Source organism: Panthera tigris, chromosome B3 (assembly GCF_018350195.1).
Source record: "Panthera tigris isolate Pti1 chromosome B3, P.tigris_Pti1_mat1.1, whole genome shotgun sequence".
NCBI lineage: Eukaryota > Metazoa > Chordata > Mammalia > Carnivora > Felidae > Panthera > Panthera tigris.
In genome coordinates this window covers 24867455-24893246 of record NC_056665.1, presented here as the reverse complement: position 1 = coordinate 24893246, position 25792 = coordinate 24867455, and the positions used below count along the sequence as shown (strand labels likewise).

Genomic DNA, 25792 nt, shown 5'->3' with positions numbered 1-25792 from the left:
CCCAGTCTCCTCTTCAAGCCTCCATGGCTCAAACCCAGCACTCTGGGCCTTTGAATTTTGCTACCATTTAAACTAAAATTTGAACATCACTATTAACATATTTATCCTGATGGACATATATAAAAAACTGTATTCACCAACTATAGTCTTTTCAAGGGCACTCACAACATTTAAAACTATGGATCATATTCTGAGCCATAAAGCAAGTAATAAATTTCAAAATAAATAATTTGAAGCCTAGGATTACATTTTTTTTTTTTATCAAGAAAGGACTTTTGTTTGCTTTGTCCAGTATTTGAAGGTTCTAGCAATCCAGAATTGCTTTAATCTAATTTTAGGGGTTGAGATTTTTCTGGGCCACTCAATTGACTTTAAGCTGGGTGGCAGTTTCTACAAAGGCTCACTTTTCCAGTTCACTCTTTCTTTGGGTTTCAGTTCTTCATGGTCCCATAAAAAGGCATAGCTGTTTATCAGGCCCTTTTGTTGGTAAGTTCAATGGGAAGCAGAATAATAACCTATCAAAGATGTCTGTGTCTTAATTCCTTGAACCTGAGAATGGATAGTGTTATATGACAAAGGGAAATTAAGATTGCAAATATAATTAAGGTGGTTAATCAGCTGTCCTTGAGGTAGAGAGATTATTCCTAATTATCCTGAATTATTAGAGGTGAGGTTAGTGTCATCACAGGGGGCCTTCTAAGTGAAAGAGGGAGGCAGGAGAAAGAGTACACAGTGATGGAGTGTGAGAAGAACTTGGTTTCACTACTGCTGACTTGAAAATGGAAGGAAGCCATGAGTCAAGGAATATGGGCAGCTTCTGGAAGCTGTAAAAAGCATGGCAATGGATTTTCTCCTGAAACCTCCAGAAGAAACACTGCCCTGCTGAAGCTTTGTTTTTAGCTCAGTGATACCTGTTGTTTTTAGCTCAGTGATACCTGTTTCCAGCCTTTGACCTCCAGAACTGTAACATGTTACAGTGTATTGTTTTGAGCTACCAAGTTTGTGGTAACTTGTTATGGCAGCAATAGGAAAGTATTTCAGGTTCTTTTTTTTTTTTTTATGTTTATTTATTTGTGAGAGAGACACAGAGTGTGAGTGGGGGAGGGGCAGAGAGAGAGGGAGACACAGAATCTAAAGCAAGCTCCAGGCTCTGAGCTGTCAGCACAGAGCCTGACATGAGGCTCAAACTCACAAACCGTGAGATCATGACCTGGGCCAAAGTCAGACACTTAACCAACTGAGCTACCCAGGTGCCCTATATTTCAGGTTCTAAACTCCAACATTCATTCCTCTAGTTATGCTGTTTCTCAACTACCTCTTTAAGAAACTCCTATACAAGAAAAGAGGCCCCAAAGACCAATCTCAAATCCCTGGACTTTTTGTCTTCACTAGATCTTGGTTTGACTATTCTTCACCTTCTTGTAAAATCTCTGGTACAAATCGCTGGTACCTTTGGGCATGTGTTTTTAATATTTCCCTAATGTTTCTTTTTCCCTTCAGCTTGATGTTTGGTCCCAATTGCCTAGTCCTTAATAATGGAGAATTTTCCTTTTGAATCTGATGACTGAGCTATGTGCTTCAGAATTCACAATCCTGCTGCCATTTTGGTCTCAGACTCATTCCCAAGTTAGTGCAAGAGTTTCTTCACTGACTTGTTTTTTAAGTCCTCCATCCTGATTTTACTCTAACACTAGAATTATGACTTTTTTCCTACGTGGGTACCATTGGGACCTGACCTCAGAGGCCACTTCATTGTAGATGTCTCTCGTTCTTTCTGTGCCGCCTAGTGAGAAGAGAGCACCTTATCTCCAGCTAGGATATCTGTCCAGTGATCCCCAAAACTTGACAGGTTTATACCCACAGCCCTGTCTTTGCTCACTCCTTCATACCCACCTGTAGTGATGGAAGAGGGAGAAGTTCATGGCTGTGAAGCAGACAGGTTGACTTGTAACCTGGCAGTGCAAATTAACTCAGCAGCATTGCTGTAGACATGTTTCATACAGTGGCACCTTGTTGGATTAAGTACAGATTCTTTACAGAGGGCTATTTTAAAATATAGCTCTCATTTAGGTTTTGAAGTTGGTTTCTATAAAACAACTCGTGTTGCTTTCTGTCTGCATAGCCTGTCCTTATATACTCAACACATTTGATAAAAGAAAAAGCAGGGCTCTGCTGGCAATCACAGCCCATGAAGGCAGCACAACGGAAGGAAAAGCTTTTGATTTTGACAATTTAGGCTCAAACCCAGCACTCTGGGCCTTTGATTTTTGCTACCATTTAAACTAAAGCTTGGAGACTTTTTGACTATGAAACAGCAAGGAGGCAAAGGAACAAAGGATGAAAAGGCAGGGAAACTAAGGGCGGGGTTGCTCCTGTGTTTTCAAGTCTGAGTCAACAGGGCAAGGCTGGCTTTCTATTTTCAAACAAAGAGAGGTCCACCTGATCCTTGTTCTTAGGACAGGAAAATTTGCAATTAGAAAAAGAAGGCACCCACCTAGATACCCCTTGATCAGTTTTTCTATGAGCTGTCAAAGGCTTTGAGCTTCCAAAGCCTCCTGTAAGGCCGGCTAAAGCCCTTATGCCCCTCCCATGGTCCTGGCCAGCTTGGTTTCCCTGGAGATAACTGTGGCATCAGGAAGGAGTGTGGCCCTCACATAAACCATCAGGACTGGACTACATGCCATCCAGTGCCTTGCTGCGGCTGCAGCACCAACATATTTAAGCATTTGTATATTTAGGACACATTAGATAATACAGTCACAGCTATTGCAACTGTAAATTAAATAGTTATTTAAATGTGTTTTCTGATCATTTGTATTTGGGCATAAACTCCCAGTGAGACAAAGTTTACTTTGATTTAAGGCTCCTTACATGTTTGGTGTCTTCTGCAACCAGTACCAGAATGCCTACAATTTCATTCAGGTTTTGACTGATTGATTGATTGATTGATTGAGTACTGACTATGTGTCAGGGGACACCTGGCTGAACAAGGCAGACTATTTCCTATTTCAGGTTAACTATGAGAAAATACTGATTTGGTAATACAATCTTTGCAGTGAATAAGTAAATTTTCATTTATTTGTTCATTTGCTCATGCAGTATTGGTCTATTTGCCCTTTGAATTCCCACAGCACTAAAAGTCATATGGTAAATACAAATTGGATTAAAAATGCAAAACAGAGGCACCTGGGTGGCTCAGTCGGTTGAGTATCCGACTCTCAATTTCAGCTCAGGTCATGATCTCATGGTTCATGGGATTGAGCCCTACCTCGGGCTCTGCATTGACAGCGTAGGGCTTGCTTGGGATTCTCTCTCTTCCTCTCTCTCTCTGCCCCTCCCCCACTCTCGCTTTCTCACAAAATAAATAAATAAACTTAAAAAATGCGAAACAAAAGAGTTGGAGTGATTATTCCATTAATTTATGTTAAAATGCTTTGCCTAAATTCAGATATTGTTCACCCTTTGTTAATAAATAAGCAGATAGAGACTGAAGAAATTCTTTTATATTGCTACTAAGTGAAATGCACTTGCACCAAAGAGGGACTATGCTTCTGAAACACAGAGAAACCCCACAGCCCCGTTGACAATCCTATTTGCCTCAGCATCAGGTGAGTAGCACCTGGTAGGCAGAAGTTCTAGGCCCCAAGAGCCTAGCATGGAGCTCTAAGTCTATTTGGAAGCTTGTGGTACATGAGATCCTTGCAGAATAAATACCTGTCACCCCTGGACCATGTGTGCACCAGGCTCTGTCTTGGCCTCAAGGGAATAGAGCTCCTGTCCTCAGGGAACCTGAGGTTTAGTAAAGCATGGATGAAGCCAGCTTCATCCAGGCACATGTACCTGGAGCCCATTCAAGCTCAAAGCAGTGGCACCTGCCTATCCTACCTAGGGTAGTGGGCTGTCACATCTTGAAATGCAGGAGGCAGTTAGCTAGGTAGAGTAGTGTGGGAGGGCAAGGGAAGCCATGCAGAAAGGTCTGGGCCTCTCCAGAACATCCCAAGTGACAGGAATAGGAGTTGGGAGGGGCAGCAGCTGACCTGGAGCAGAGTCTGGTCACTGCATTAGGATGCGGATTTCGTCCTGTAAGGCAGCAGCTGGTGTAGGGTGATCAGCCTTTGAAGGCTGATGTGGGGTGGTGATATTGAAGCTGGAGGAAGAGGGGAAACCCCAAGTCCCTTGTGACTGGAGGCATCCTGACACGTGACACAAAGGGCATTTTCTGGACAGGGTCCCAGATGCAGAGGACAGAAGGAGCCATGTGTGTTTTCTCTGTCTTGTTGGTCATTTCTGGGCTCTGTGCATTCTCGTACCAGACTTCGCTGTGACCTTGTCCTCCAGAGACCAAGACACAGCCTTACTCTGAAATCTCTATGTGGAGAGCTCGTGGGGCCTTTGGAAACATATGCTTATCTCGTTTTCAAAACAGTATAAACTGGTTCATTTCACTTCTCTTAAGATAAAAAATAATGGTGTCTACTTTAATGGATTATAGATGTCCTTTTAGACATTATGGCTTTTGTTTTAGGATAGAGGAAGTGTCCTTTGGCTTTTACTAAATAGTTATTAGTAATTCACTTAACACAAATGTGAAATACAAGAATGGTAGCAGAATCTTCCCTGTGAATCAGGTATTCACTCAGTGAACAGTCTGGGCACTGCTAAGTTAGACATCGTGCCTCTTCCATGTGGTTGGATCGGGGACACAGTACTTGCGTAGATACCTGTTCTACCTGGAGGGGGTACCTCTGAGGGGGAGGTAGGTGCTGGGGGTCTGAAGGAGGGACCATCTGCTGGAGTGGCTTGGCTTATAAGGCTCTTGGCAGTATCTAACAAAAATGCAAGTTCAAGGACAGAGCTCTCCTGTGTTACTGCCCTGCCTCTTCCTTTTCATCTGATAAGATCAAATCACTTTGTCCAGAGAAACTGCAGAGATATTTGGAGTATAGCAACAGAAAGTATGAGTGTAGTACTTGTTTGGACACGTCTGCTCTGCAGTGGGTGTTGTCATCAACTACACTTGGCCCAAGATACTTGGCGTGCTGTGGTGGTGCTATAGAGGGCCAGCAACTTCAGCTTGAGGGCTGACCAGTGTGAGAGCATCTCATAGGTAACAATGCATCTGCAGCACCTCCCAGTACTGAGCCTGTCACAAGCATAAGGTTGAATTAGAATCACCTGTGCATTCTGTGGAATTGTGCATTCATATGGCTCCAGAGACTTCAGAGATCCAAGTCCAAATGCTCTCTATTCACTTGGTAAAAATCTCACATTGTTTAAGCTGAAGAACTAGGACTAAATCCCAGATCTGATTTTTGGGTAAACTCTGCTAACTCTACATCCACAGGCGTTGCTGAAGATGAGAAGGGGGTGGATATTGACAGTCAGACCAGGATATATTTAATTGAAGCATGTTTTTAAAAACATTAAAACTTAGAGACATATTTAAATATTTTTGAAATTTTCTGTAGAATTTAAAAAAAAATTTTAATGTTTATTTTTGAGAGTGAGAAAGCACGTGCATGAGTGGGGGGAGGGACAGAGGGGAGGGGGAGGCAGAGGATCCCAAGCTAGCTCTGCACTGTCAGCACAGAGCCCAGTGCGGAGCTCAAACTCACAAACCATGAGATCATGACCTGAGCAGAAGTCAAGCGCTTAACCACCTGATCCACCCAGGTGCCTCTGAAATTTTCTGTAGAATTAATTGTATACATTTTGGCTTATTAAACATAATGTAATCTTTTCCTGTTAAAGCAAGATAGTCTCAGCAAGATGTCAGCGGCTGAGCTGGATGTCTGAGAGGCTGAGGAACTGCTGTCAGTTACTCAAAGACCTCTTGACCTTGGGCATGACCTGGGGCATGGTCTTTAACCATCCTAAATTAAAGGTAGCATGAAAAGCAACCTCATAGTGTTGTCATGAATGGTGGTGAATAGCACTTAGCACAAGGCCTGGCATTTAACAAGCTATCAAAAAATTATAATTGGTGGCAATGATTCAGGTGATATAGTACAGTGGTGCTCTCAATAATTACTTATGCATGTTTTCTATATTTGTATTGAAATCCCTCGGTTTCTGGGCTATGTTCTACTTGTTGATGAAGTCATTTCTTCACCGTCAGTTCTCAGTTTATATATACTTTTTTAAAAACTTTTTTTGTCATGGTAAAAATATATATTACACACAATTTACCATTTAACTGTTTTTAAGTGTACAGTTCTGTGGCATTAATTTTATTTACTAACCATTATTACCATCCACTTTCAGATTTTTTTCATCTTCCCCAACTGTGTATCTGCTTTAAAAAAAAAATGGAGTTAGCATGTTCAGGATGGAAGGGTGGATTGGGGCCCTCTAAGTCTGTCCATGCTTCAGGGGATGGGGTTGACAGAAATTTGGCTGATGGTGACTATGGTGTGACCTTGAAGCCAGTTTGGAATGAAGCAAACAGATAGATGAGTGGATGGAGAGAAAAATAAATATATTTCTTAAATGGGGTATTATTACATTGCCAATTTATGTAGAAACAATCAATGTAAGTAGAATTTTCCCATCTGAAAGGTGTGCTCTGGATGTGAAACCCTTTTTAAATGAGAAACCAAAAGATGGTCTCTGTATTAGTTTGCTAGGGCTGCCATAACAAAATACCACAGACTAAGTTGCTTATACCACAGAAATTCACTTTCTCACAGTTCTGGAAGCTGGAAGTCTAGGATCAATGAGTCCACAGGGCTGGTTTCTTCTGAACACCCCCTCCATGGCTTGTGGATGGCCATCTCTTCCCTATATCTTTATATAATTGTCCTTTGCTGTATGTGTCCAAATTTCCTCTTGTAAGGATACCAGTCAGATTGTATTAGGGCTCCCCCTAATGACCTCATTTTAACTTAATTATCTCTTTAAAGATCCTGTGTCAAACATGGTCACATTCAGAGGTTCTGGGGGGTTAAGACCTCAACATATGAATTCTGGGGTGTGGGGGAGGGGGGTGTGGTGGTTACACAATTCAATTATAACAGTCTCTGAAGATCCCTCTGGTTCTAAAAATCCTCAGAATTCTCCCCAATTCCAGACTAAGTGGATGAAGCCAGGCAACTTGTGCCTTGGACGTGCACATTCCTCAAGGCACATGGTTATTGATAGAACATTATGAATGCAGCGTTGAAGTCCAGAGACAAAATGTCCTACCATTTCTGAGCCATTCACATTACATTTTCATAGAGAGAAAGAATAACAAACAGAGACAGTGTATTTTAAGTGCACCCTCCTTGTCTGCCAAGAATAATCCTGTGTGCTGTGGAACTGAGTCCCTTCATGGCTATCCTGGATGCTGTATCTGCAGATGTCTGCCCTGGAAAAGGCAACCAACTGGCTTCAAGATACTTTGCATGGCTTTAAATGAACACAAGGCAGCTTGAAACATAGCCTCACTCTGGAAATAGAGCCAGAGGCCATTTCAGTCCAAGAAGAGCAGAGCTGATGGCTAATTAAACTTCAAGAAGAGCCTTTTTAAATGGCATTTTAATTTCATCTATTGAATTAAGCTACTGTTATCTAGTGAATTCTCTGTTTAATGTACACGATGCACTGGAAAACAGTAAGAACTGATGTTTGAGTAATTACTGTTATGGCTGTATTCTGTGTCAGAAACTATGTTGTTGTGGTAGAGTAATAATCACATGGGGTGGTGTTAACAGTATTTGTGATTGCTGTGATTTTTAACCACTTGCACTTTTTGTGTGATGATTTACTTGTGTGAGCAAAGAGTTAATTTTTTTTTACCATGTTGTGACACTTCGTAGAGAAAAGAGAATGACAAGCCTGAGCAATGAGCTGATTTTTAAAAAATCCATTAACTATCGTCACTTATCCAAAAGACTTATTCCCTGCATTTCCCTCCTTTCTCCCCATTTCCTTCCCACATTCCTCTCCTCATTTGTTTGTATGGTTTATGGCACTGCTGCATCTATCAGTGGCAAAACTACCAATGAGAGACTTTATGATGAGCTATCGTTTTTTCATCAAGTGGAATAATAAAGAAATTGTGGGTTTACACATTGGTTATTTAATTTTTTTAATGTTTATTTTTGAGAGAGACAGAGACAGAGCACAAGTGGGGGAGGGGCAGAGAAAGAGGGAGACACGGAATCCAAAGCAGGCTCCAGGCTCAGAACTGTCAGCACAGAGCTGAACGTGGGTCTCGAACTCATGAACTGTGACATCATGACCTGAGCCGAAGTCTGACACCCAACCAACTGAGCCACCCAGGCGCCCCACATATTGGTTATTTAGATGTTTTTCATTAAGTATTTGTGCAAAATTTTTAGTGCACATTGAGGAACTCTCCTTTTATTATAAGTTCCTATTTTCCAGATGGAATTTGCTTCTCTAAATCTATATTGGAAGTTGAAAGGTGCTGGTCTGTTTCAAAAAACTCATTCATCCCTTTCAATCATTAGTGGCTTCCTTTGCTGTTTTCTCATGTTCTCTTATTTTCATTAGAGCAGTAATCCTTTCAGCTCACTTACCAGTACTGTTCTACTAATTGCTGTTAGTTCTACAATGATTGGTTATCATTCAGTATAAAAATGAGAAAACATGAGCTAAGTGCTGTGTGTGTATTGGCATTCTGAAGAGGTTACTGGGCAGACTCCTTCCATGAAATTTCCCTGCCCTACATAGATGTTATACAGAAGAGCAAGTGCCTTTTAGAATGGAATGGTCAAAGCCATTTCTCTAATATATGCATGCTGTTATTTTAGGTCTCCGAATTCAATCCTTTGACGTTCACCAGTGTAATCGAGTGTGAGAAGCCAAACAACGACCTGACTAGGTTTCGTGGTTGCATGTGAGTATTGTATATATGCCTGAGCTTTTTCTTCTGTTTGACAAACATATACACATACACACACACACACACACACACACACACACACACACACACATGTGTATGTGTGTGTATGTGTGTGTGTGTGTATATGTGTGTGTGTATGTGTATCTGTATATGCATACAGTTCTAAAATATGCATTTAAGATTCTTTACCACCTTTGTAGTCTTTTGGGAATGTTGCCCATACTTGAGCCTCTTTGGTTGCTTATGGGACTTGTTTACAAGATCTTGTCAGCAGTAGAAACTTAGCCACATTGCCTGTGATGAGTAGTTTCTGCTTTTCCTTCCTCTAGTTGGCCCTGGAAAGGTGAGGGGAACAAGGGAAGTATGGTTGACTACACATGGCCCCATTAAATGGAAGCACAGGGGCCACACAAGAGGAGCCTGGGTAGAAGCTCATTCATTCATTCACTTAGGTACTCAGTCATTGATCCAAGTATTTTTTGAGCATCTGCTGCGTGATAGACCCTGTTGAAGACTCTGAGAGGAATGCTGTGAACTGCCTTCATGTTTATTTCATTCTAGTTAGGGGAAAAGACCATAAACAAAAAAATACGTATAGTATATACTGTGTCAAATAGTTCTATCCCTTGCTCCAAAAGGGAAAGGCAAAAAGGTGGATAAATGTGTTGGGTGCTTGCTGAAGTTGAGCTATGGGTACATGGGAAGTATATGCTAGTCTCTCTACTTTCGTGTTCATTTGGAAACTTTAATAATAATTGTGTGTGTGTGTGTGTGTGTGTGTGTGTGTGTGTGTGTAGTTGGTTGGCTTGGGGAAAAATAAAATGGGAGAGAAAAGGGAGTGTCAGCATGGAGTTGCTGAGTTGGGTGCCAGAGCAGGTGGGGGCAGCCTCACAGAGAATAAATGAGATGTGTGGGCAAGATCCTGAGGACTTCATGTTTGACCTTTTGGACCTTAGTCTGCACTCTTAGGCTTAGACCTCTTGTGTGACGAACTTGGGGCCTTTTCTCTGCCAGTTTTCCTGCTTGAGATGTGAGGTGACCAGTCGGCCCACTGCTTGGTGGTCCAGGCACAGAGTGGCCCCCCACAAACATGTGGGGGTGAGGCAGGGTGCTCTCTTTTATGGAAATGAGCTTCCTTTCCATGACCTTTCAGTGTATATTTGAATCTTTGTGTTCACTGGCACATCCAGCATTATTGCCTCTGCCCACTACTCAGGAGACTTTCTGTCATGCTGCAAGGTGATCAATGAATGAAAAGTGTTAAGTAGTAAAGGCTGAATGAAATGTGTGTGCTGCCAAGAGATGGCCTAGTCACCCACTGAGATTGCTGATCCATGCCTGAAGATCAGAACTTGGAAAATGTTAGATCGTCCCTTAAAGGAACCAACTAAAAGAGGATAAAAGTTAAGAAAAATGTTAAAATGCAGTATGTAAAAGTTAGGGGGAGAATACTCAACTACTCACATATAACTGGTCTGCCATGGATTTTTCCAGCCTCTGTGGCCAGAGGCCCTTTAACCCGTTGTCCCCAGGACTTCATATATGGCACTATTCTTAGCACTACTGTGAATTTCCACGACCACATCAGCTGAATGGAGCAGATGCTGGGTTTCCAAAGACCCTAAAATAACCATTTTGAAGGGTGTTAGGACATCCTCTAGGGAGACTATTCTATGTATCTTCTTGTTCATGGGTAATTTTGGGGAGCCAACTCTACCAAGGAAGAAGAGTAGGCATCCTTCACCAAAGACCATCTTGTAGTCTGTCTTCTCTTCTGTGGGATTCCTCCAACACCCCTGAAAGATGCAGTGCTCCTGTGCTCTCATGACTGTTCACACTTTTGTTGCCTGCGCTTGAGTTGGATTAACACTGAAATGGATTCAACCCTAGGTCCGCAGCTCTTAGTCTTGCCCTCCAGGAACTACCTTTGTCGTAGGGCTTAAAAAACAAACAAACAAACGAAAAAACCACTTTTATTTTGAGAGACAGCATGAGCGGGGAAGGGACAGAGAGAAAGAGAGAGAATCCCAAGCAGGCTCTGCACTGTCAACGCAGAGCCCAACATGGGCCTAGATCCCCTGAACTACAAGATCACTACCTGAGCTGAAACCAAGAGTCAGACACTTAACCGGCTGAACCACCCAGGCACTCACTCCTGTCATAGGGCTATTAAACAAGTCCAGCTTAGTGTTGATGCCGGCAGGCTCTGGAGCCCACACTTTCTAGCTAGATAACCTTGGGCAATCTGCTTAACTTTATTTGTCATATAATGGGGAAGATCACAGGAATCCCCTCAAGTCCTTGGTGCAAAGTTTTAGTCAATCTAATACACACAAATCTTTCAGAAGTGTGCTTAATAAATACTTGCAACTATTGTGGTTGTTGCTGCTGTTGTTAATATTACCGTTATAGATGACACTTTAGAGCAGGGAGATAAGAGTCAGAAGAGAGATTTAGGCAAAAACACAAATGTGTCCAGGGGAGGGAGATTTGTCTTCAGTGTGTTTATTAGGAGAAGCCATAGAAGAAAGGGAAATGGGGTTTTGAGATTTCCTGAGTTTGAGGGGCCGGCAAGTGCATAAGGTGCAGTGACATTTTTTGATAGAAAAAAAAAGTGGGCCAGGACTTCAGGGGAGTAGGAGCTAAAGGTCAGGTTTGAAGACCTTCTACCTACAAGTCATGTATGAACTCAGAGAAGAGGCCCAGGAACATGGACAGAAGGCTAGGGAAAAAAGGAAAGGAATAAACACAGAATAACCCCATAGGTAGGAGCAGGTGTCCTTGGGTGTGATAGGGATGTAGTTCCAAGGATGGTACAATGGTGGAGGCATAGCAGGGACACTCAGGAGAAAATCTGCATGCTAGACTCCACAGGCAGCCTAAGAAATGGGAGGGCTACACCATTGGAGTATAGGCCCAGAGGGGCAGAGTCCAGATTGCAGGAGGTAGAAGAGGAATTATATTTTTCCACCACTCTTTCTAGAAATGTGGCTTAAAAAGCAAGAACAGGGCTAGAGCTGAAAGCTTCAAAGAAAAGGGATGGACTCTTAGTAGGAAAAGAGAAGATAACAAAAAGCCAGGCTGGTGGAGATCTACATGGGGGCATGGTAACTTTCAAGTGGGGAGTTGGTGATCAATGAGGGGTAACATCACGCAGTTCCTAACTCACCTCCAGCACTGCATGGCCTCCACACCCTGCCCTTAGCTGACTCGGCACCCCCAAACACTTCTTTCTTTAGAAGATGGCCACTTAGGTGGACATCATTCTGCCCCACGGCCAGCCAGGCTTACTCGGCTTCTCTGGCTGATGCCTACAGCAAATATTCCTAATACAAGGGCCCTTGCTGGCACATCTCCTGAGAAAGTAACGCAAGAAGGGCAGCTCCCTGCTGCATGAATCTTTCCCTGCTCTGCTGTCTAGTTTTGCCATGCTTTCTCCTTACTTTTTCCAACAAATTGTCCTGCACTGAGGCTCGCCTCTGAGTCTGGACACAAATCCCAGTAGTCTAGGTGCTGCACATTCAGGCCTCTGCATACTAGACTGCTGTTTAATTATGATTTGCTATTTCCACCAAGGCAGGCATTTTGGATTGGCTACAGAAAGGTCAGGATGTGGCTAGCCTCTCTCTCAGCAGACCAACACCCTCTGGACGTAGGACACAGATGACCCTGAGTTAAAAGTTTTTTTCCTCTGGTGACTGTGGTGCAAATAGCATGAGCAGCCCTGCCACAGTCAGGCTGAAGTGCTTCAGGAAGAGTGAGGGGAGAGGAGGACAGGTAAGGTGAGCATCAGGGAAGAGGCCTGTTCACACCACTGTGTCCTGTTTGGGGCAGAGAAAAGGGAGACCTCAGTTCCCATATTGGTCCTTATGCTCAGGGGTGGGACTAGCTTGGGTGGTAGATCTGTGGTTTAGGCCCATGGAGCCGATCAGCAGCCAGTTCCTTAGTCTGCTGGTTTGCTAGCTTTCATTATCTGCTGAGGGTGACCTTCCTTCAGTCTTGACTCAGCTGCTGCCCTGTAGCCTCACTCCGGCCGTGAGATCAGGCCAAGCCTAGCCACCATTTATACCAGCAGGTTTCACTCATATTTGGACCATCCAATCTGAACTAAAACTTTAGCTATTTGCACTTGGAGACCTAAGCTTGGATTTACAGCAAGAAGAACCAAGTTTGAATTCCAGCTTTGCCCACTGACTGAGCAAGTTATTCCACATTTCAGAACGTGGCTTCCTCCTAATGCTGGAGATAACAATGGCTGACATGACAATGGAGAGAAAGAATCTGGGTGAAGCATGAGGTGAATTAGAACACTTCATAAGAGAGGTGTTAGCCTTGGTGTCTGATTCTGCTGGTATGAAATGCCTCCAATAGGAATGTGTTTATAATGTGGAAAGTGTTGGGGTTTGGAGCCGACTGCCAAGAAAGAATTTTTGAGATGTCTTCAGTGCAAAAAGGTGGTTTTATTAAAGCATGAGGATAGGACCCTTGGGCAGAAAGAGCTTTGCTGGAGTTGTGAAGAGCAATTGATTATATATTTGGGAGTTGGGGGAGATAAAGACAGGGGAAGTTTCCAAAAAGATTTTCATATGCTAAAGAAGACTGAGGATCCTGGAGGCCTAGCTGTTGTTTAGCTAAGGTTGTTTTTCCCTCTAGCACAGTATTAACATTAAGACATTTGGGAGTTCCTGGAGAAATGTCATCCTCTACCTGCCTCAAATATTTGTCATTGGGCTACAGGTTATAAGGAAATTTAATATTATCTATATTTTCTTTTTGTGTTTGTTTCCCACATCATGTAGATACAGAAAGTGCATTAATGGTTGCCATGATTTGGGAGTGGAAGGGGCATGGAGAGTGACTGCCAATAGATCTGGGGTTTCTTTTTAGGATGATGGAAATGTTTTAAAATTAGCTGATAGTGATAGCTGTACAACTCTGAATATACAAAAAACAAAACACTCAACCACATACACTTTAAATGAGTGAATTTTATGGTATGTGAAATGTGTCTCAAGCTGTTAAAAAAAAGTGTTAGGAGCTTCATTATTCCAGTGTACTTTAATGCTCACTGTTTAAGACCTTCCTGTAAGCACTAACCAAATCCTAACTGTTCTCTACCCCTTGGGCTGCCCTCTTCCTGCCCCGAGGCATTGCAGCTCAGAGAGGCCCATGGGAATGGGAACCAGCTCAGAGGCCCTATGCCCCAGCAGCTCTGGGCACCCTGCTCAGATGTGCTCAGCCAACTTCATGGCATATGGTGGGTGACTTCTGAGGCCACTAGTCAATCAAATATTTTCACTTACCCTTAGGAATAAAGCAGAGAGGTTGGTTGGTTTAGTCTGGCCTAAAATTCCATTTCAGGTTGTAAAAAGCCAGGTTCTATTTCTTATCCCAGAGTCCTCCACAGAGTGAGCTCTGAGCTCCCTCCCTATATGGTGCAGAGCCTTATTTGACCATATAGGGCTGGGAACTTGCCATTGCGAGCCTGAGCGTGCTTGTTGGGGTAGAATCCCCACCTTGTAGATGACACACTCCACTACCACTGTCACCCTATAGGAGACATCAGTGATGTGGTTTTGGAGTGGTGGGGATCCAGAGCTGAAGGCCAAGAAAGAATTCTTAAGACATCTTTGGTATAAAAAGGTGATTTTATTAAAGCATGGAGACAGGACCCATGGGCAGAAAGAGCTGCACTGGGGTTGTGAAGAATGACTGGTTATATGCTATGGAGTTAGAGGAAGTAAAGGCAAAAGAGAAGCCTCCAAAAAGACTTCCATATACTAAAGAGGACCCCAAAGATACCAGAGGCCCAGCTGTTGTCAAGCTAAGGTTGTTTTTCCCTCTAGTAAAGTATTAGCATTAAGACAGTAGGGAGTTCCTGGAAATATGTTATACTCTGCCTGCCTCAAGTATTTGTCAATGGGCTGCACATTATAAGGAAATTTTTTTGTGTAATTTTTTTTAATGTTTATTTATTTTTGAGAGAGAGAGAGAGAGAGAGCAAGTGAGGGAGGGGCAGAAAGAGAGGGAGACACAGGCTCCAGGCTCTGAGCTGTCAGCACAGAGCCCAACACAGGACTCAAACTCACAATCCTTGAGATCATGACCTGGGCTGAAGTCGGAGGCTTAACAGACTGAGCCACCCAGGAGCCTCATGGAAATTTAATTCTATGTACCATTTCTTTTTTGCCTTTGTTCCCCAACATCATTATGGAGGGGAGGGTGATGCTGGGGCTCCAGGAAACTGAATCTATAGGCTTCTAGAGATTAGGCTATTGATAAATTTGCCTTTTTCTTTTCTTCACTTTTCTTTTCTTTTTTTTTTTTCAGTTTTTTAAATGTTTAGTTTTTGGGGGGGTGGGGGCAGAGAGAGAGGGAGACACAGAATCCGAAGCAGACGCCAGGCTCTGAGTATAGAGCCTGATGTGGGGCTCAAACCCATGAACCACCACAAGATCATGACCCGAGCCAAAGTCAGAGCTTGACTGACTGAGATTCCCAAGATTGCCTTTTTCTTGTAATTTACTAAGACATTTGTAAACTGATGGGAGATTCCTGTCCTGCATGATTGTGATCTCCTTCAGTTAACCATTGTTTTTTCCCTTTCCTTTGTTCTTGGGCAGCTAGAAGTGCCTGAGGAATGTCACACCTATCCCATGGGAGTGGGGGTGGGGATAGTTGCTAGCTTGTGTATGCCCTCAGCTTGCCTTTGGGTCCTTCATCATCAGGACCATTACTAACAGGAGAGCCCTCATGGTTCCTCACCCCTCCTGCCCAGTGTCTGGATGGAGCTTTGTGTGGGTTTATGTCCAAGATGTTCTCATTACCAATAATCAGGCATTAAGATGAACTATAACTGCACCAACTGAACTCATTAAAACTGGAAAGTTTTCATTTTACCTTGATAACTTTTAATTGACATATTTACATATCAAGAAAATCTAACATTGGCATAAAACACACAATTGAGTTATTCCTACACGTAGATAATTCACATAAGTGGAGATCCTTTGAAGCAGGAGTGAGTAAGGCTACAAGAGTTAGTAGCAGCTGAAGTGTCACCCCTGTGAGTCCAGTGGTTCCAGGGAAGGAGTGGCCACCTGGGACTCAAGTCAAGAAGTTACCTGGGGAGTCACACAGCCCTGGTCTAGGGACATACCCGGCCCAGTGCTCTCTCCCCAAAAGGTGCCAGGGAATAACCTCCCCATCCTCCCTTGCCTGTGTTCACTCCCCTGCCCTTTTGACATCACCATTGGATGGATCCAACCTGAGGCCAGGGACAAGGCAGCCTTTGCATTTGCCAGGCACTGAGGTAGGCATCTGGGTTGCAGAACAGAATAAAATTTGAGGAGCTCACATTTAGAAGTGGACACAAAGAAGGAGGCATCAAAGAATACCACACAGTTTCCTGTCTATAGGTCCTGGGGAGCTTAACCCAGATAATCTTCCTGAAGGCTATAAAATGTGAGCCCAGGATAACAGGCCAGACTTGTCCAGGCTAATGGGTTCCCTTGGGATGAGAGGCAGTGTGGGTAGAAGGATGTGCAATGTGAGGTGGCTGGAGCCTTAAGCCTGCATGGGAAGGACCCCTAAAGGTGTTGCAGAGCCAGCTGGCCATGTGTATCAAGCATGAGGAAGTAAGGAGCTCACATGGGATGTGCCCAGGAGAATGCAGTGTTCAGATGCACACACTGAAAGGTTGCTTTGGTGACTGTGTGAGAAATGGATAAGAGGGACCAAGGCTGGTGGCATGCTGGCCAGCAAGGGGTGTGTTGCAGGCTCTAAGCACAGAAATGTGGAAGCCTAAATTAGGGTAGTGAGGTACAGAGGGAGCAAGAAGGAGGTGGATTCAAGAAATATCCAGTGAGGAGAGAAAAATTAAGGTTTGGTGTTTGAGTGGGTGTAAAAATGAGGGAGGAGGGGGCAAGAAGGACACCCAAGGATGCTGGTCATGGTGACCAGGGTGAAGGTGGACCACTATCTGGGATGGAGCAGACAGGAGGGCCCAAGTGCTGGAGGTGATGTGACCTAGGGAGGAAGGGAGAGAGCTGCAGGCTGCTGTCCAAGGTTCCTGAACTCTCATGCTACTGCCTGTGACCCTGGACAAGTACACCAGCAGCAAGTATACTTTGCACCTCTGTGTTTGAACCAATGGATTGCTATTTGTTGCTGGTCCTGTTAGCACCTTCACATGCTGGGAGGAACGAGGACTGACTTGCAAGACCCATTACTAACAGCCAGTGCTGGCAGGGAGACATTACAATTCCTGAGAAAGAGCAGCCAGGCAGGTTGTTAATTAGCTAAACTCTGCCATTTCCCAAGGAGCCTGCATGTGGTGCTTCCCAGTGCACAGGACATTCTCACCAAACAGCTATCTCATCATCACATTGTACTTTGGGGCAGTTTTGATTTAGAAGAGATTGGTTTGATGAGTCAGGATGCCGGGAGACTTGAACCAGAAAAGCTTTCCTCAGAGGCTCAGATGAAATGTTAAAGGATGTGTCAGTGTGCTCAGGGTCACCATAGACCAGGCAGCTTAAACAATAGAAATAAATTTGTTTGTTTGTTTGTTTGTTTGTTTTTAGAGCAAGCAAGCATGCGCAAGCAAGGGGAGGGGCAGAGGGAGAGGGAGAGAAAATTTTAAGCAGGTACCATGTCCAGCATGAAGCCGAACATGGCGCTCAACCTTAGGACCCTGAGATCATGACCTGAGCCACCCAGGCACCCCAACAACAGAAATTTATTATCTCACATTTCTGAAGGCTGGAAACCTGAGAGCAGAGTATCAGTAGGATTGGTTTCTCCTGAAGCCTTTCTCATTGGCTTGCAGAAGGCTGTCTTCTCCCTGTCTTCATGTGGTTTTAACCTCTATGCTTGTCTATCTCTGTGTCCAAATTTCTCTTTATAAGGACACCAGTCATGGGGTTAGAGCCCATCCGTAGGATCTTTTTTGAACTTAATTACCTTTTTAAAGACTCTGTGTCCAAATGTGGTCACATTCTATGGTACTGGGTGTTAGGGCTTCAACAAATGAATTACAGGGTAGGGAGCTTACATCAACCCATACCAAAGAAGTGGGTATTAAGGACAACATTATGGGGTGTGTCTTCCTGGAATCAGGCCTCATAGCTGCTTGGCCTTGGGCCTGTTTTGCCTTTGGAGAGTATTTTTCCTCTCAAAAGACCAAGACAGGGATATAGTCTTCCTTCCCCTTGTTCTTCAGCTATCCTTCTGGAGTTTGGCCTGCCTTCCTCCCGCTTCTAATGCAACGCCCGTTCACTCAAGAAAGGCCATTCATGTCTGTGCACTGCCTGTCCTTGTGGCTGTAATCTTCACAGGCCTGTGCACCTGCTGGTAACGAGTTCTGTTCTGGCTTGGTCTGATAAGAAAGCACAGTATTGCTGGGGCACCTGGGTGGCTCAGTCGGTTGAGTGGCTGACTCTTGATATCAGCTCAGGTCATGACCTCATGGTTTGTGAGATTGAGCCCCTCATTGGGGTTTGAGATTCTTGAGATTCTGCTTGATATGCTCTTTCCCACCCTGTCTCTCTCCCTCCCCTGCTCACATTCCCTTTCTCTCTCTGTCCTCCTCTACTTGCACGTGAACCTGTGCTCTCTTCCAAAATAAGTAAACATTAAAAAAATTAAGCAAAAAAAGAAAGTGCAGTGCTGCTAAAAAGTGTGTCATATCAAAGAAGGCTTAATATAAAATGTTTTTTCTTGTTTTTATTGAGTTTGTCTCTTATTTTGTGTAAGCATGATGGAAACTTTGATTGAAACTGTTTTTTACTACTCTCCCTCAGAAACCGTGTCCATCTCCAGCTGTTACCAAAAGAACTGTGGCCATAGGTATCTTTCATTCCAGAGGTGGGAATGGTGTTTTATATGTACCATCTTATGTATACTGAGGTCTTGATGCATTATCCAACAGTGAGGTTTTCAGTCTTGAATCTTTTTTTTTTTTTTTTTAATTTTTAATATATGAAATTTACTGTCAAATTGGTTTCCATACAACACCCAGTGCTCATCCCAAAAGGTGCCCTCCTCAATACCCATCACCCACCCTGCCCTCCCTCCCACCCTGCCCTCCCTGCCACCCCCCATCAACCCTCAGTTTGTTCTCAGTTTTTAACAGTCTCTAATGCTTTGGCTCTCTCCCACTCTAACCTCTTTTTTTTTTTTTTTCCTTCCCCTCCCCCATGGGTTTCTGTTATGTTTCTCAGGATCCACATAAGAGTGAAACCATATGGTATCTGTCTTTCTCTGTATGGCTTATTTCACTTAGCATCACACTCTCCAGTTCCATCCATGTTGCTACAAAAGGCCATATTTCATTTTTTCTCATTGCCACGTAGTATTCCATTGTGTATATAAACCACAATTTCTTTATCCATTCATCAGTTGATGGACATTTAGGCTCTTTCCATAATTTGGCTATTGTTGAGAGTGCCGCTATAAACATTGGGGTACAGGTGCCCCTATGCATCAGTACTCCTGTATCCCTTGGATAAATTCCTAGCAGTGCTATTGCTGGGTCATAGGGTAGGTCTATTTTTAATTTTCTGAGGAACCTCCATACTGTTTTCCAGAGCGGCTGCACCAATTTGCATTCCCACCAACAGTGCAAGAGGGTTCCTGTTTCTCCACATCCTCTCCAGCATCTATAGTCTCCTGATTTCTTCATTTTGGCCACTCTGACTGGCGTGAGGTGGTATCTGAGTGTGGTTTTGATTTGTATTTCCCTGATAAGGAGCGACGTTGAACATCTTTTCATGTGCCTGTTGGCCATCCGGATGTCTTCTTTAGAGAAGTGTCTATTCATGTTTTCTGCCCATTTCTTCACTGGGTTATTTGTTTTTCGGGTGTGGAGTTTGATGAGCTCTTTATAGATTTTGGATACTAGCCCTTTGTCCGATGTGTCATTTGCAAATATCTTTTCCCATTCCGTTGGTTGCCTTTTAGTTTTGTTGGTTGTTTCCTTTGCTGTGCAGAAGCTTTTTATCTTCATAAGGTCCCAGTAATTCACTTTTGCTTTTAATTCCCTTGCCTTTGGGGATGTGCCGAGTAAGAGATTGCTACGGCTGAGGTCAGAGAGGTCTTTTCCTGCTTTCTCCTCTAAGGTTTTGATGGTTTCCTGTCTCACATTCAGGTCCTTTATCCATTTTGAGTTTATTTTTGTGAATGGTGTGAGAAAGTGGTCTAGTTTCAACCTTCTGCATGTTGCTGTCCAGTTCTCCCAGCACCATTTGTTAAAGAGACTGTCTTTTTTCCATTGGATGTTCTTTCCTGCTTTGTCAAAGATGAGTTGGCCATACGTTTGTGGGTCTAGTTCTGGGGTTTCTATTCTATTCCATTGGTCTATGTGTCTGTTTTTATGCCAATACCATGCTGTCTTGATGATGACAGCTTTGTAGTAGAGGCTAAAGTCTGGGATTGTGATGCCTCCTGCTTTGGTCTTCTTCTTCAAAATTACTTTGGCTATTCGGGGCCTTTTGTGGTTCCATATGAATTTTAGGATTGCTTGTTCTAGTTTCGAGAAGAATGCTGGTGCAATTTTGATTGGGATTGCATTGAATGTGTAGATAGCTTTGGGTAGTATTGACATTTTGACAATATTTATTCTTCCAATCCATGAGCAGGGAATGTCTTTCCATTTCTTTATATCTTCTTCAATTACCTGCATAAGCTTTCTATAGTTTTCAGCATACAGATCTTTTACATCTTTGGTTAGATTTATTCCTAGGTATTTTATGCTTCTTGGTGCAATTGTGAATGGGATCAGTTTCTTCATTTGTCTTTCTGTTGCTTCATTGTTAGTGTATAAGAATGCAACTGATTTCTGCACGTTGATTTTGTATCCTGCAACTTTGCTGAATTCATGTATCAGTTCTAGCAGACTTTTGGTGGAGTCTATCGGATTTTCCATGTATAATATCATGTCATCTGCAAAAAGCGAAAGCTTGACTTCATCTTTGCCAATTTTGATGCCTTTGATTTCCTTTTGTTGTCTGATTGCTGATGCTAGAACTTCCAGCACTATATTAAACAGCAGCGGTGAGAGTGGGCATCCCTGTCGTGTTCCTGATCTCAGGGAAAAAGCTCTCAGTTTTTCCCCGTTGAGGATGATGTTAGCTGTGGGCTTTTCATAAATGGCCTTTATGATCTTTAAGTATGTTCCTTCTATCCCGACTTTCTCAAGGGTTTTTATTAAGAAAGGGTGCTGGATTTTGTCAAAGGCCTTTTCTGCATCGATTGACAGGATCATATGGTTCTTCTCTTTTTTTTTGTTAATGTGATGTATCACGTTGATCGATTTGCGAATGTTGAACCAGCCCTGCATCCCAGGAATGAATCCCACTTGATCATGGTGAATAATTCTTTTTATATGCTGTTGAATTCGATTTGCTAGTATCTTATTAAGAATTTTTGCATCCATATTCATCAGGGATATTGGCCTGTAGTTCTCTTTTTTTACTGGGTCTCTGTCTGGTTTAGGAATCAAAGTAATACTGGCTTCATAGAATGAGTCTGGAAGTTTTCCTTCCCTTTCTATTTCTTGGAATAGCTTGAGAAGGATAGGTATTATCTCTGCTTTAAATGTCTGGTAGAACTCCCCTGGGAAGCCATCTGGTCCTGGACTCTTATTTGTTGGGAGATTTTTGATAACCGATTCAATTTCTTCGCTGGTTATGGGTCTGTTCAAGCTTTCTATTTCCTCCTGATTGAGTTTTGGAAGAGTGTGGGTGTTTAGAAATTTGTCCATTTCTTCCAGGTTGTCCAATTTGCTGGCATATAATTTTTCATAGTATTCCCTGATAATTGTTTGTATCTCTGAGGGATTGGTTGTAATCATTCCATTTTCATTCATGATTTTATCTATTTGGGTCATCTCCCTTTTCTTTTTGAGAAGCCTGGCTAGAGGTTTGTCAATTTTGTTTATTTTTTCAAAAAACCAACTCTTGGTTTCGTTGATCTGCTCTACAGTTTTTTTAGATTCTATATTGTTTATTTCTGCTCTGATCTTTATTATTTCTCTTCTTCTGCTGGGTTTAGGCTGCCTTTGCTGTTCTGCTTCTATTTCCTTTAGGTGTGCTGTTAGATTTTGTATTTGGGATTTTTCTTGTTTCTTGAGATAGGCCTGGATTGCAATGTATTTTCCTCTCAGGACTGCCTTCGCTGCATCCCAAAGCGTTTGGATTGTTGTATTTTCATTTTCATTTGTTTCCATATATGTTTTAATTTCTTCTCTAATTGCCTGGTTGACCCACTCATTCGTTAGTAGGGTGTTCTTTAACCTCCATGCTTTTGGAGGTTTTCCAGACTTTTTCCTGTGGTTGATTTCAAGCTTCATAGCATTGTGGTCTGAAAGTATGCATGGTATAATTTCAATTCTTGTAAACTTATGAAGGGCTGTTTTGTGACCCAGTATATGATCTATCTTGGAGAATGTTCCATGTGCACTCGAGAAGAAAGTATATTCTGTTGCTTTGGGATGCAGAGTTCTAAATATATCTGTCAAGTCCATCTGATCCAATGTATCATTCAGGGCCCTTGTTTCTTTATTGACTGTGTGTCTAGATGATCTATCCATTTCTGTAAGTGGGGTGTTAAAGTCCCCTGCAATGACCACATTCTTATCAATAAGGTTGCTTATGTTTATGAGTAATTGTTTTATATATCTGGGGGCTCGGGTATTTGGCGCATAGACATTTATAATAGTTAGCTCTTCCTGGTGGATAGACCCTGTGATTATTATATAATGCCCTTCTTCATCTCTTGTTACAGCCTTTAATTTAAAGTCTAGTTTGTCTGATATAAGTATGGCTACTCCAGCTTTCTTTTGGCTTCCAGGAGCATGATAAATAGTTCTCCATCCCCTCACTCTCAATCTAAAGGTGTCCTCAGATCTAAAATGAGTCTCTTGTAGACAGAAAATAGATGGGTCTTGTTTTTTTATCCATTCTGATACCCTATGTCTTTTAGTTGGCGCATTTAATCCATTTACATTCAGTGTTATTATAGAAAGATATGGGTTTAGAGTCATTGTGATGTCTGTATGTTTTATGCTTGTAGTGATGTCTCTGGTACTTTGTCTCACAGGATCCCCCTTAGGATCTCTTGTAGGGCTGGTTTCGTGGTGACAAATTCCTTCAGTTTTTGTTTGTTTGGGAAGACCTTTATCTCTCCTTCTATTCTAAATGACAGACTTGCTGGATAAAGGATTCTCGGCTGCATATTTTTTCTGTTTAGCACACTGTAGATATCGTGCCAAGCCTTTCTGGCCTGCCAAGTTTCAAAGGAGAGATCAGTCACGAGTCTTATAGGTCTCCCTTTATATGTGAGGGCACGTTTATCCCTTGCTGCTTTCAGAATTTTCTCTTTATCCTTGTATTTTGCCAGTTTCACTATGATATGTCGTGCAGAAGATCGATTCAAGTTACGTCTGAAGGGAGTTCTCTGTGCCTCTTGGATTTCAATGCCTTTTTCCTTCCCCAGTTCAGGGAAGTTCTCAGCTATAATTTGTTCAAGTACCCCTTCAGCACCCTTCCCTCTCTCTTCCTCCTCTGGGATACCAATTATGCGTATATTATTTTTTTTTAGTGTATCACTTAGTTCTCTAATTTTCCCCTCATACTCCTGGATTTTTTTATCTCTCTTTCTTTCAGCTTCCTCTTTCTCCATAACTTTATCTTCTAGTTCACCTATTCTCTCCTCTGCCTCTTCAAGCCGAGCCATCGTGGATTCCATTTTGTTTTGCAATTCGTTTAAAGCGTTTTTCAACTCCTCGTGACTGTTCCTTAGTCCCTCGATCTTTGTGGCAAGAGATTCTCTGCTGTCCTGTATACTGTTTTCAAGCCCAGCGATTAATTTTATGACTATTATTCTAAATTCACTTTCTGTTATATTATTTAAATCCTTTTTGATCAGTTCATTAGCTGTTGTTATTTCCTGGAGATTCTTCTGAGGGGAATTCTTCCGTTTGGTCATTTTGGAGAGTCCCTGGCGTGGTGAGGACCTGCAGTGCACTTCCCCTGTGCTGTGGTGTATAACTGGAGTTGGTGGGCGGGGCCGCAGTCCGACCCGATGTCTGCCCCCAGCCCACCGCTGGGGCCACAGTCAGACTGGTGTGTGCCTTCTCTTCCCCTCTCCTAGGGGCGGGATTCACTGTGGGGTGGCGTGTCCCGTCTGGGCTACTTGCACACTGCCAGGCTTGTGTTGCTGGGGATCTGGCGTATTAGCTGGGGTGGGTAGGCAAGGTGCACGGTGGCTGGAGGGGCAGGCTTAGCTCGCTTCTCCTTAGGTGATCCACTTCAGGAGGGGCCCTGTGGCAGCGGGAGGGAGTCAGATCCGCTGCCGGAGGTTTGGCTCCGCAGAAGCACAGAGTTGGGTGTTTGCGCGGAGCGAGCAAGTTCCCTGGCAGGAACTGGTTCCCTTTGGGATTTTGGCTGGGGGATGGGCGGGGGAGATGGCGCTGGCGCCTTTGTTCCCCGCCAAGCTGAGCTCTGCCGTCCGGGGGCTCAGCAGCTCTCCCTCCCTTTGTCCTCCAGCCTTCCCGCTTTCCGCGCAGAGCTGTTAACTTATGACCTCCCAGACGCTAAGTCGCGCTTGCTGTCGGAACACAGTGTGTCCGGCCCCTCCGCTTTTGCCAGCCCGACTCGGGGGCTCTGCTTGGCCGGCGAGCCGCCCCTCCGCCCCGGCTCCCTCCCGCCAGTCCGTGGAGCGCGCACCGCCTCGCCGCCCTTCCTACCCTCTTCCGTGGGCCTCTGGTCTGCGCTTGACTCCGGAGACTCCCTTCTGCTAATCCTCTGGCGGTTTTCTGGGTTCTTTAGGCAGGTGTAGGTGGAATCTAAGTGATCGGCAGGACGCGCTGTGAGCCCCGCGTCCTCCTACGCCGCCATCTTCCGGAACCGGACCCAGTCTTGATTCTTTTTTAAAGCAAAACCTCATTCTGTCCTGGAACTGCCAAATGGGGGCATAGACACACTGTTGTTTGAATACCCCACTGTGTTCCTTTGCATACCTTCTGCAGAAACACTGATGCTGTATCAATTAAGTAACAGGCTTGTGGAAAATGCATCCCCCTAGCATGCATTTTGGCCTTGTCTTTATGATTTAGCCTGTCTTTTTCACCAGAAAATATATTCATTTCCTTGTTGAGAAGAACATGGGTTGTGTCTCAGATTGAATGGCAGCCCTGGCCTATCATTCCAGTGACCAAGGTCTAGATGTGGTAGGAAGTATGGTTTCCCCAGAAACCTTGTATTCTTCCTCTGACCTCGTACCTCCTCGTACCAACTCTATTCTCATGTCAGTGGCACTGTGCTAAGAATTGGTGTGAGGGAAAACACCTTCAGGTGTACTTGGTGAGCTTCAAGAACCACAGAGGAGTTTGGGCTATCCATGTGTGGGAGGGGGAGGCTGTCTACTGATGATGCGAGAAGGTAGCTTTTCTGAAGTCCCCTTTGGAGGCACTGCCTGGTGTAGGCTGGACCCCTACTCTAGTTTCAGAAGCCTCCAAGGCCTCCCCTTGTTCTTCAGACTCCAGGACCATATCTGTCCCACTGTGATCCTAGCATGGGGTGCTCTGGCTGCATGGATGACGAGAGGCCATCCGTAGTGGATCAAGAGGATAAGTTTGAAAACCAGTGGCTTATACTTAGACTGTCTCTCTGAATCAAAACAACAGGGAAACCCATAAAATGGAATGTACCACATTTAAAATTTAATATATTAATGTTTTTAATAACTGTATTACTTTTTATAAGAAAAAAAGGATATAGAAAATGTTGCTGAAACCAATACCATTCCCTTTTCTAAATTTGTCACATTTCTATACACCAATAATGAAGCAACAGAAAGAGAAATTAAGGAATCCATCCCATTTACAATTACACCAAAAACAATAAGATACTTAGGGATAAACCTAACGAAAGAGGTGAA

The 25792-nt window shown here is 43.4% G+C and overlaps 1 protein-coding gene across 3 annotated transcripts in view; it reads left to right on the top strand.

The window, feature by feature from the left end:
- Positions 1-25792, top strand: part of ATP10A (ATPase phospholipid transporting 10A (putative)) — a 184672-nt gene that overhangs the window by 116732 nt on the left and 42148 nt on the right. For all 3 annotated transcript variants that reach the window (XM_042988300.1, XM_042988299.1, XM_042988301.1), the window contains exon 4: positions 8760-8845. In XM_042988300.1, the coding sequence (XP_042844234.1) occupies positions 8760-8845 (86 nt within the window). The remainder of the gene's footprint in view (positions 1-8759; positions 8846-25792) is intronic.